At 41.8% G+C, this 12601-nt stretch overlaps 1 protein-coding gene across 2 annotated transcripts in view; it reads left to right on the forward strand.

The window, feature by feature from the left end:
* The first annotated feature begins 224 nt into the window (after nucleotides 1-224).
* The window catches only part of prkacba (protein kinase, cAMP-dependent, catalytic, beta a), a 30869-nt gene continuing 18492 nt past the window's right edge, over nucleotides 225-12601 (forward strand). Inside the window, exon 1 of one of the 2 annotated variants that reach the window (XM_063012319.1) lies at nucleotides 225-642. In XM_063012319.1, coding sequence (XP_062868389.1) covers nucleotides 597-642 — 46 coding nt within the window. In that variant the 5' untranslated portion in view covers nucleotides 225-596. Of the gene's footprint in view, nucleotides 643-7252; nucleotides 7445-12601 lie in introns of those variants that run through there. The other variant, XM_063012320.1, reaches the window with a different exon arrangement.

Below are 12601 nucleotides of genomic sequence, written 5' to 3' on the forward strand. Positions count from 1 at the left end.
CCCCAGGACTCCAAGGACCCCAAGACTGAATAAAATATACACAGTATACAGTACTGTCCAGTGAAGTACTGTAGTGTGCGCCTTAGAACGTAGTCTTTCCTTTCATCCACTGTAAGGCGCTACTGTTGAAACCTGAGAATGCATTTACAGTTCTGTCATATCCGGCTGCTGGTCGGGATTTGTTTGTTTTTATTTTAGCTAACAGAAGGCTGTTCTGTGTGTAATATTTCGCTTTAAGTTGTGTTTTACCGAATGTTTGATAGTCAGCGGAAACAGATACATGTATCGGGTGTTGAAAGGAGCGAGAACGCTCGTGAGTCTGTGAGGCAGAACATAGCGTTTTTGCTGCTGCTGCTAATTAAAAGCTAAAGAAGCCGCTAGCCACCTGTGCTAAATAGCAGTGACCGCTTGCTAGCTAGCGTGCTAACAGAAGCGCTATTAATGCAAAGCAGACAGAGCGGCGCAGCTAGCTAGCCGAGGAGTAGCGCAGTTAGCTTCTGCTGGCTAGCTAACGGAGCTAACCTAGCTAACAGAGAACTGCTGCTGGATTCCACAGCGCTAACCGCAGCTTATACGGTCTTCGTGTGTTCCTGACGATGGGAAACGCTGCTGCTGCCAAAAAAGGCAACGAATTAGAAAGCGGTGAGTGGAAAAAACACAAGGTTTATTGAGAAGCTAACATGCTAACGATGGGCTTACACATAGCTGCACACAATTCATTGCTTTTTTTAAAAGAATTGTTTCGGCTTTTATATGTGTTTTCCACACAATAGTGCATTAAATGTTCAGTTTCATTCATAATGTGCACATGTGTATCTGCATTTTAAGTGTATTCTTGAATTAACATATTCTTTCATTTATTTTCAATAACTTATTGATATTGGACAGGTGCACAGTGGGTCCTGTGCCATCTGGGACCACACAGTGTGCCAATCCTTTGTAGGACATCACTCATTAACTCCTCTAATCACATCTAGAGTTGCCAATACACCCTCAGCATGTTTTAGTGTGGTAATTAGATGACCTGAATAGAACTTTTGGATGCATAACCCCAAAAAAGGACAACAGGCCCCAAAAAGAAGGGCATGACAGTGGGTAGTCAGGGTAGTGTCTAGAGCACTTAATCGATATATTTGTGTTGCCACTAAATCAACTAGAACATTGCTTATCGGTAATGTTATACTTAACACGTTTATACTATATAAATATTTATTGACAGAAACAGTAATTACTCGGTACACGAGATTCATCAGTTCACAAGTTTAATGGGGCCAGCTGTAGCCTAGTGGTTAAGGTACTGGACCAGTGATCAGAAAGTTGCTGGTTCAAGCCCCACTACTGCCAGGTTGCTGTTGGGCCCTTGAGCAAGGCCCTTAATCCTCAATTGCTTAGACTGTACAGTAATCCCTCGCTATATTGCGCTTTGACTTTTGCGGCTTCACTCTATCGCGGATTTTATATGCAAGCATATCTAAATATAAATCGCGGATTTTTCGCTGGTTCGCGGATTTCTGCGGACAAAGAGTCTCTTTATTTCTGGTACATACTTCCTCAGTTGGTTTGCCCAGTTGATTTTATACACGGGACGCTATTGGCGGATGGCTGAGAAGCTACCCAATCAGAGCACGCGGTTAAGTATCCTGGGTACTGATTGGCTCAGCGAAGGAGAGAAGCATTAGATTCTGCTCTATGCTTTATAACTGTATGGGAAATGTTTATAAGGGTGTGGGAGGGTTTATAAGGGCTTAAAACATATAAAAATAACCATATAAACACATGGTTTTTACTTTGCGGATTTTCACCTTTCGCGGGGGGTTCTGGAACGCAACCCCCGCGATCGAGGAGGGATTACTGTATACTGTAACTGTAATGTAAATCGCTTTGGATAAAGGCGTCTGCTAAATGCTGAAAATGTAAATGTATTGTCTAACACAGTCGCCGCTCAGGTGGCGCAGCAGTAAAGTACGCTAGCGCACCAGAGTTGGGGTTTCGAATACATCGTATCGAACCTCAGCTCTGCCTTTCCGACTAGGCTGGGCGGCAGTATGAACAAAGATTGGCTGTTGTTCAGGGTTGTTAGTCGGATCATGGGTCCTCATAACTGGTGCGACTGCGGTCCCTGCTGGCTGGTTGACTGGCACCTGCACAGGGCTGAGGAATAATGCTGATGGGGGTGTGGCCCTCTGTACACAGTGCTCGTCGGTGTATGTAACTCGACTCGTGCAGGTGAAAAATGCAGTCTGTACTGACTGTACGTACCGGAGGGGGCGCATGTCAGTTGAGAGGCGTCCTCAGTCAGCGGTGAAGGGTCGAATCAGTATAGAGGACGCATTCAGGGTAATTGGACACGACTAGACTGGGGGGGATAAAAATTGGGGAAAAATATGTTAAAAAGAAAAATGTCTAACACAGTCACAGACAATGTCTTTGGACTGTGGGAGGAAACCGGAGCTCCTGGAGAAAACCCACACAGACACAGGAAGAACATGCAAACTCCACACAGATCCCCACCTGGGAATCGAACCCAGGACCTTCTTGCTGTGAGGCGACAGTATTACCCACTGAGCCACCATGCTGGCCACTCTTCGAAATGAAAGGGTGGTAAACCAAACGCTCAGAGCTGTACGTTGTTTTTCCATTTTGGCATGTTGACACCGTTATTGGCATGTAAACAATTATTAAAACTTAGTAATTAACTAGCATTTCAGGGCTGGGCATTCCACAGTAAAGTGGTAGATGTCGTCACGGAAAGTGGTGGCTTTAAACCAATGAAATACAAGTAATTTCTCTTTACACATCTGTAAGGCAATGATTGGTACCAGCATCCGGTTAGTTTGTAAATACGTGTCCATTCAGCCATTGCTCCAGACTGCGGACAGGCGTAAAAAAAATTGGTCCGTCCGCCCTTAAACCGAATGGATGGACACCCTACATGGACGACAATGTGAAGCTTTTTTAAAACAGTGATCGGCTGTAGGGGTCAAATCCAGGACCAATGTTGCTGTGTGGCACCACCTGTGCCAGCTGTGCCACTGTGATGTCCTTATCAAAACAGAATTCTGGTGCCCAGGTGGCACAGCGGGATATTCCGGCCCACACCAGCGCCAAGTTTCTCAGCTCCTCGGTTCGAATTTCGGCTCTGCCACAGGTTGGCTGGGCACCATCAAGCGGGCACAATTGGCAGTGCCTGCAGCAAACAATAATTGGCCACCATGTGTGTTGGGTGGCATGACCGAACTCAGTGGATGGGGTCTTCAAATGCTGTGTACGAACCTTGGTTAGCAGATAGAGGCGCCTGTGCAAAAAGCACGGGCGAAAACAAGGGGTCCGCTAGGACTGGGCACGGGTCGGGGCAGGCGTAAGCAGCGATATACCCTCCTTGAATGCAATCAGGGATCCCCAGTAGCGGAAGACAGATTGACTATGCTAAATTGGGAGAAAAAGGGGATAAAATGCATAAATAAATAGAAAAAACCCTAGAATCTTAACAGTTAACCTACAGTTGTATCAATACTTTGATGGCAAGGTGATGACCGGGGTTGTGGGATGACTGGGTGCCACTGTGTTGGCAAAACTAGGCCAGGCTAAATATTAACTTGTATTACTCAGTCAACTTACTTATTCAGTTGGAGAGGTAAATGAGAATCGTTCATCTTAGAACTTGCACTAAATTGCCTTGAAGGCTTACATAATAGAGCCACACATTAACATCATCACAGGTGTGTGCTTTAAAAGAGGGGAGCTGCTACTCAGGTGGCGCAGCGGTAAAAATACATGCGGGAACCAGAGCTGGGATCTCAAATACATCGTATCGATTCCCAGCTCTGCCTGCCGGCTAGGCTGAGCGACCACATGAACAACGATTGGCCTGTTGTTCAGATAGGGGTGGGATATTAAAGCCGGATAGGGACTCTCTCATAACTAATGCAATTGCAACTAGGGCTGGGCGATTTTGCAAAAAAAAACCCAATCTTGATTATTTTTAAATCATTACCGATTCTCGATTACGATTTCGATTTTTTTGTTCTTGTATAATGCAATTGAAAAAAGACTTTTTTTTTTACATTTTAATTTAAAAGACTGCGGAAGTGCAAACAAACAATAATTAACAATAATTAAAACAAAATAGAAATCTTAATTAGCTATATCCTTTATAAGAATAGCTCACAAACTCACTTTAAATAATGTGCAGCATAACCTCCTTTATTAAGAAAAGTGCAAAACCATATGAGTTCTTTACACTTAAAAGGAACACAAGCCTGTTTACTGTTTCCACCACTGAAGTGAGTCTGTATCAGTATCTACACGGGGGGGGGGTCAAGTAATCACTCTGCTCAGCTTTGATTTTGCCCTCTTGTGACTCTGGGGGTGGATGGAGGTCTTAAGATCTGCTTCTAACAATATGGAATACAATTCCCATGCGCCCACGGACTGTCATGTGACTATCACATTTCCCCGGTCAGCCAATCCTGATCGCGCTCACCGGCTCCGGAGTTTTGATTCATTTCAGCCGTGTTCGATTCAGTGAATCGTAATTAAACTCTTCTGTTCGTGTGTCTCGTTTTGCCGATCGTGTTTGCGCTCCTTATTACTGAATCTAACCGTTACCGTGTATAATCCTTGTAGTCTTCCGTTTACTATTTTAGTTTTCACTGATTTTGTACACTGTTTTTGCCTTTTTGATATTAAACTTTCCTTGATATATATTCCGCGAGCGTCTGCTCAGTTTCTGCCTCGTGACGTTGGTATTTTAATTAAAATATAAAGTATGTAAACAATCGCGATTGTCACATTTCTAACATCGAGTGAAATCATTCATTCGAATTAATCGTGAAAATCGACCCAGCCCTAATTACGACCTCTGCTGGCTGATTTATGGCGCCTGCACAGAGACGGGAAAAGAGTGCTGTCAGGGCGTGTCCCTCCGTACACAGTGCTGATCCGCATTGCACTCGTCAAAGTGTACAGTCCCTGACAGAAGTTCTGTCGCTTATCCATGTTGTGGAAACAAAAGCTTATAACCTGACTTTAAATTCCTCCATTGGTTTTAGAAATGACTCATATGAAAGCTGAAACCCTCCCAAATGAGGTTTAATTTACGAAAATAAATTTGCTTCACTGCAGAAATATTGATCATTTAATGAACACAGAAAGGTCAGATTTTGGCAAGACAAAAGTTTTGTCGCCTTGTCATATAATGCACCCAATCCTAGTTTACAGCCTCACCTGTGCTCACTAATTGATCAGTTAATTAGTGGGTGTGTATAAAAAGAACCCCAGCACCCCAGACCTTCACTTGAACTGCAACTTCACCTCTGACAACATGCCAAAAATCCACCCTGCGACCAAAGCCTTGATTATCAAGAGGCTGAAGACCAGATCCACTGCAGAGGTGGCTGGCACCTTTAATGTGTCTCAGCGTCAAGTACAAAGAATTAAAAAAAGATTTGAAGAGACTGGAGATGTTTTTGACAAGCCCAGGTCCGGTAGACCCCGCAAGACAACTGCTAAGGAGGAACGTTTGTTGGTTAGAAAATCCAAAGCCAGCCCCTCTTCCACTGCAGCAGAGCTCCACCAGGCCTGGTCACCTCAAGTCCCTGCGTCAACTAGAACAGTTTGTAGGATTCTGTCTCGAAATGGCCTCCATGGTCGAATCAGTGCCCAGAAGCCAGCACTAAACAAAAGGCAATTAAAAAACCGTGTGGCATTTGCCAAGTCCCACAGCCTGCTAAACGGATGGACGCTGGAAAAGTGGCAGAAGGTGGATTTCTCAGATGAATCTTCAGTTGAATTACACCACAGCCGCCGCAAATACTGCAGGAGACATACTGGAGCCCGTATGGATCCAAGATTCACCCAGAAAACTGTTAAGTTTGGTGGTGGAAAGATCATGGTCTGGGGTTACATTCAGTATGGGGGTGTGCGAAACATTTGCAAGGTGGAAGGCAATATCAATAGCCTAAAATATCAAGAAGTATTAGCTACCTCTTACATTCCCAATCATAAAAGGGGTCAAATTTTGCAGCAGGATGGTGCTTCATCTCATACATCCATCTCTACATCAAAGTTCCTCAAGGCGAAGAAGATCAAGGTGCTCCAGGACTGGCCAGCCCAGTCACCAGACATGAACATCATTGAGCATGTTTGGGGTAGGATGAAAGAGGAAGCTTGGAAGACAAAACCAAAGAATCTTGATGAACTCTGGGAGGCATGTAAGACTGCATTCTTTGCTATTCCTGATGACTTCATCAATAAATTGTATGAATAATTGTCGAACCGCATGGATGCAGTCCTTAAAGCTCATGGAAGTCACACAAAATATTAAATATGGCTCTAATAGCACCACAACTTCATTCACCAATGTTATGAAACATCTTTGTATTTGAAGTAAATTATTTGTTTGATTTTCACATTACTTTCTGTGGGCGACAAAACTTTTGTCTTGCCAAAATCTGACCTTTCTGTGTTTATCTCAATGATCAATGAGTCATTTCTAAAACCAATGGATGAATTTAAAGTCAGGTTATAAGCTTTTGTTTCCACAACATGGATAAGCGACAGAACTTCTGTCAGGGACTGTAGGTGACAAAATGCGTACGGCTGCTGCTGCCCACGTGTCGGAGGGGGCGTGGGTTAGCTTCATTCTCCTCAATCAAAGCGGGGATCGGCATTGGTGGAGAGGAAGCATGACGTAATCGGGCAATTGAACACGCTAAAAGGGAGAAAAATGCAAAAACAAAAATAGATATATTAAAAAAAAAGGGGGAGCCAAAAGCTTTTGTTAATACACACAGTTCTTGCAACTCAACTAGCATCACAAATGTACATTGCGATGGTGAAAAAATAGTGTATTTAATTACACAAACATTGCATGAACATTTATTACTACTAATAATACAACCTGGGATATTACAGCAAATTCTCCTTTTCATTAAATACCATTTTGAACAAAGCAATTGCTGCAGAGCGACCGGTACCATCACTTTTCCATTTGTCACCACTTTAATTCCTCTCATACATTAGGTCACCATTGCAGTTATAACACAAGCAAAACAGTGAAACCACCGTCTGCATACTTGCTGTACAACTATACGAGATGTTGCTTCAAACAGGAAATGTAACTAGCTCTGTCTGTGGTAACGCAAAGCAGCACCAAGGCAGGGGAAGTATCACAAACAGGAAGTCTATCATTCATGAGACTCTAAACTCGACAGTTGATAAATATTGTGCTTACCAGTCGAACGGAGCGCTAGAACGTCTTAGCCAATGGCCCATGCAAACAATCCAAACTTTGGGCAATCTACGGGCACTAACTCTGCCCTCCAAAAGCTGGACACATTGGCCAGTCGCTTTTTTTACAAGTACCGGAAGGGGAACCATGATAAATCGCAGGAGGGCGATGGGCCTCATATCTCAATCTACACCATCGTTTGGGATGAAACAAGTAAGTCGGTTTTAGCAGAATTGTCAGACGAACTTTGTTATGTAGTGTGTCGTTTTGTTGCGTGATGGTTTTGCCATGAGTGTAAATCCAACAAATTGAATTTGAAACTGATTGCTAATAAATGCTGAGTAATAGTTGATCAAACTGTTTTAAGTGATGAGTATTCACAGAGCTGAAATATCCATTTCAGCTTAATTACTTTGTTACTAAACACACAGTTCTGAATTTGCTCTGCAGTTGAAAGTGAACGAAGTAAAGCAGCATTTTCCCACGGCTAAGTTCCACATTTAATGGTTTTGCTTCTGGTTAATCTTAATAACTGTATGGAGGTACTAATGTGAAATAGTATGCATATTCTATTTCTGCATTTTAGGGAAGTCTTGAACCAGGAACATGTTATTCATAACATAACCTGAATGTTTTGGGCAGTACTAGCTCAGCGGTTCAAGTACTGGACTAGTAATTAGATGGTTGCCGGTTCAAACCCAACCAACGCCAGGGTTGCCACTGTTGGGGCCCCGAGCAAGACTCTTTATGCTAGGTTCACACTACACGACTTTCCAAGTCGTCAGGTCGCTGTACAGTTCACACTACACAACTGGATCCCTAGATTCACATTACATTTACATTTTCGGCATTTAGCAGACGCCTTTCTCCAAAGCGACTTGCATTACAGTTACAGTATGAAGTCTGAGCAACTGAGGGTTAAGGGCCTTACTCAAGGGCCCAACAGCAGCAACCTAGCAGTGGAGGGGCTTGAACCAGCAACCTTTAGATAACTAGTCCTGTGCCTTAACCACTAGGCTACGGCTTTCACATTACACGACTGATCGGCGATAGGGGGTTTCACACTACACGATCTACCATAATGAGGAATTACAGGCGAGTCTATCTGGTCTCCCAAACTACGTTCTGTCACGAAAACAAACGTTGAGAAGTGACGAAAGCTTTAATGATACCACGTCCAAAAATGCACGTCAACAAGTAACGAGCGGTCAAAGTTTGTGCGCTGATGTGCAGCGTAAAATCAAGGAGAAAAAATAAATGAATCTGAGTGGATTTGGCAACGCGAACAGCATGGATTGTTCTATAGTGAGTTGGAGGTTAATAAATATTTTCTGCAATGCAACGTTGATGTTTTGTAGAGAACGATCAGGTCAGAAATACTGTAAAACTTGTGTGTGTGCCGATATATTCTGATATAAACTATATTATCCCACTGTCCCACCTGTTTACAACTCCTCCCATGCGTTTCACCTCACACTGTATCTTGCGTTCTCATTGGCTGTTCGACATAGCACTCATTGCCAGTTGGGCGACTCATTGCCAGTTGGGCGACTCATATCCAGATATTTGGCATGCTTAGATATTAGAGATGGACCGATCGGGGTTTTTGGCACCGATTCCGATCGCCGATCTCCTTTCAGGGACATCGGCCGATAGCCGATTCCGATCGGGGGGGGGATTAGCAGTAAATAAACTTAAAAAGAGCCTCACAGTAAAGATAAACCGGAGCAGCACGCGTGTGTGTGTGTCTGTGTGTGTGTGTTTGTGCCTTTAGAAGAGACGCTTTGTTCACAGTATCGCTATAAGTGATTCATGAGTTGATTCGTTTTTATGTGAAGCGTAAGTTTCTCTTCTCAGTTATCTCTCCGTGTTTACTGTTATTAATTAAATGTCGTTGTTTTAAATAAACACCAACTACTACAAAACATTTTGTGTGACTCTCTTACATTAAAAAGCTTCATTAAAAAGCTTAATTAAACTGTTATTACCACAGATCTGTAACCGAGTCAGACTCGTTCCGTCTAAGGAGCTAAAAGTTTTCTAAAAGTTCAGCAGATGATCCTGAACTAACGAATTTGGTAATGACTAAACTTTTGCCTCGGATTGGCTCTGTAACGTCTTCTGTTCTCATCTACATCACAAGTAAGAACCGCTTACGATTTACCAAAGTGAACCAGGAGTTTATATAACGTGCTGATAGAATCGACTCAGATGTGACCGGTTTGAATTATCTTTTTAAAGTAAATATTACAATCAGCAAAATTACATCGTAAGAGCTTTCATGATGGTTTCTGTACGATTGTTGATGAATGGTGATGTGATGGTTGGTGCTTCGTAGCTCAAAGTCTGGATCAATCCACTGAGCTGTTAACTTAACATGGTCTTTATATATCACACGATCGGATCGGCTACTTTTAGGAAATATCGCCGATCGCCGATAGCATATTTTGATAAAAAATCGTCCGATACCGATTCGTAGCCGATCGATCGTCCCATCTCTATTAGATATCTCTCTTCAGTCGGCGAGCGCCGAGCAAACGCGGAGTTGCTCCCGAGCCTGCAAATCTAGTGCCGACCAGGTCAAAAATCGTGTGTGTGTCATAACTAGGTCCTTACTAAATTCACAGGAAAATCTTCGGGAATTTTTAAAGAAAAGTGCCACGTTTCACGGCAGTCATTGAATTACAATCATAAATTGAATGATAGAATAAATGGAAGCTACAATACACAGCACAGCCTACCATAACGATTGAATGTAAACCTAGAACATCCAGCGACGATGCGCGGCTTCATGATCTGTCCCAAAGATGAAAATACTCGTCCGTGTTTTGACACCCGCCCATCTGTGTCCACAGAATTGGTTGGGAGTCTTCCAAACTCAATTACCTGAGTCGTGTTTTTAGCTGCTTTACACATCGAAATCTTGGACATTTTGACTAAGCGATTGCTAACTGAATTGCTGTAGGATTGCTATGACCACCTAATAGTGCAAATTAGCCAGTGAATGTAAGGCAGTTGAATGCTACTTGAATGAAAAATGTTAAATACGTTTGACATATAGGTCAGTCAAGTTTGAATTTCACAGTAAAAGGCTTATTTAACAGACCATGACACGATTTTCAACACCGTGATTTAGGTAGGGCCTTAGTCATAACTGTAATTGGGTTTGGATAAAAGCGTATTCTAACTGCTGCAAATGCAAACGGTTTGAAATTTGAATGACTAAATAATGAATGACTCATAGGCCATAGACTCATAGACTAATAGGCCAGTGATAGCTCAGTGGTTAAGGTACTGGACTAGTAAGCAGAAGGTTGCCGGTTCAAGCCCCGCCACCACCAAGTTACCACTGTTGGGTCCCTGAGCAAGGCCCTTAACCCTCAATTGCTCATCGTGTTCAGCTCATTGTGTAAGTCGCTTTGGATAAAAGCGTCTGCTAAATGCTGAAAATGTAAATGTAGACTCGACAACTGCTGGCTAAACTTGGCCGAGGGAACAACTCACTTTTATTTCCTTTCCTGTACAACCAGTTCTACTTTTACTCTTGCACCAAAAAACATCATGCATCATGGAAAATATCTTATTCATTCCTCTTCAGTAACGGCTTCTTATCAGAGCACAAGGCATAGATGCAGTTTTAACAGTGTGTCAAGTGATCAGGTGATTCTCATAAAGCCAACTTAGGTCTGTGAAGATTCAAGTAAAATATCTATGAAAACTAAATATAAATGGCTTTAATTTGATAGAATACTGTGTATTATATGTGGCACAGTTCACTGTTTAGCACCAAATGCTATTATATTATACATCGCTGTCTGATGAAAAACACGTATCTTCACTTTAAGCTCTTTTCATTTTTTTTACATGTGTTGATTGTGGGTGTAAATCTCTGTCTGTCCATAGCAGCGAATATCAAAATGACCAATGAAAAGATAAAAAATCACGCAATCTCTTTAACAATTATCTCCATTGGCTGCTAGACCTGTCCATCAAAACTGTGTATCTCCTCTTCCTTCCCCTCCGGTACTGATTGAGAAATGCGTAATGTTTGATCTATACAGTTTATTCCTGTTATTCAACTGCATGGTTGTAAACATGATTTATATTTGTACACATAAGTCCATATTACATATGAAATGGGTACTGATTGGCTCAGCGAAGGAGAGAAGCATTAGATTCCGCTTTATGCTTTATTTTTTAGATTAGATTAGATTCAACTTTATTGTCATTACACATGTACAAGTACAATGCAACGAAATGCAGTAAAGACACTCGTCCCTGCATGGGTGGGCGAGTGTCTTTACTGCATTTCGTTGCATTGTACTTGTACATGTGTAATGACAATAAAGTTGAATCTAATCTAATCTAAAAAATAACTGTATATAACTGTATGGGAAATGTTTATAAGAGTGTGTGAGTGTTTATAAGGTCTTAAAACATATAAAAATAACCATATAAACACATGGTTTTTACTTTGCGGATTTTCACCTTTCGTGGGGGGTTCTGGAACGCAACCCCTGCGATCGAGGAGGGATTACTGTATATATATATTAGGGATGTCCCGATCACGTTTTTTTGATCCCGATCCGATACCGATTCTCAAACTGATATTTGTATTTTCTAGATATTGTCTAGATTAGAACTAGATAATACTGTTCACACAGTGCACACTTCAAGTACATTACAGTTATTCAAATTAATCCAATGTACATGTTTAACAACTGAATAGCTCTGCAGTGCTGTAGGAAAAAAATTGCCTGCATCCAAGCTATTGCTTAATGTTCTTTTACAAAATAAAAGTAAACAAACCTAGTGCAGCATTGTAGTAAAAATGAAGTGAGATAATTACAGTTTCACTTTGAACTTTATATTCAAAGAACATAATTCTGTTTAATGCAGTGATACACTAAAAATGAACAAAAATCTCCACTCACAAGTGGTGTAGCAGCTTAACTTGAATATAAAAAAACAAATAAGTTACTTAACAGCATTACAGTAAAACCTGAATACCAAAATAAAATGGAAAGTCACTCTTTTGTTATGAAGGAAAGCCAGTTCTTAAAGTGCTTGTATTGTGACAAGGGTTTGATGGACGTTTCTATGCAAAGTGAGTGTGTTTTGACCCTTTGGGGCTTCCATAGTGCATGGGATAGCGTGCTCGGCTCTAGCTGTGCGCTATTCGGTACAGTAACAGAAGAAGTTAATAAAGTGTTATGCTCCCGACAATTTGTGAATATAGCGTGTATTTTATTTCTTTATTATACGAGTGCATCACTACGACGCTCGGTTACATAACTAAGCCAATCAGAGTGCTTGATACTGAGATGTCGTTCAGTCTTGTAACACGTAAACTCGTAAAAGCTGTATTTT

This window comes from Trichomycterus rosablanca, chromosome 17, assembly GCF_030014385.1.
Source record: "Trichomycterus rosablanca isolate fTriRos1 chromosome 17, fTriRos1.hap1, whole genome shotgun sequence".
Lineage (NCBI taxonomy): Eukaryota > Metazoa > Chordata > Actinopteri > Siluriformes > Trichomycteridae > Trichomycterus > Trichomycterus rosablanca.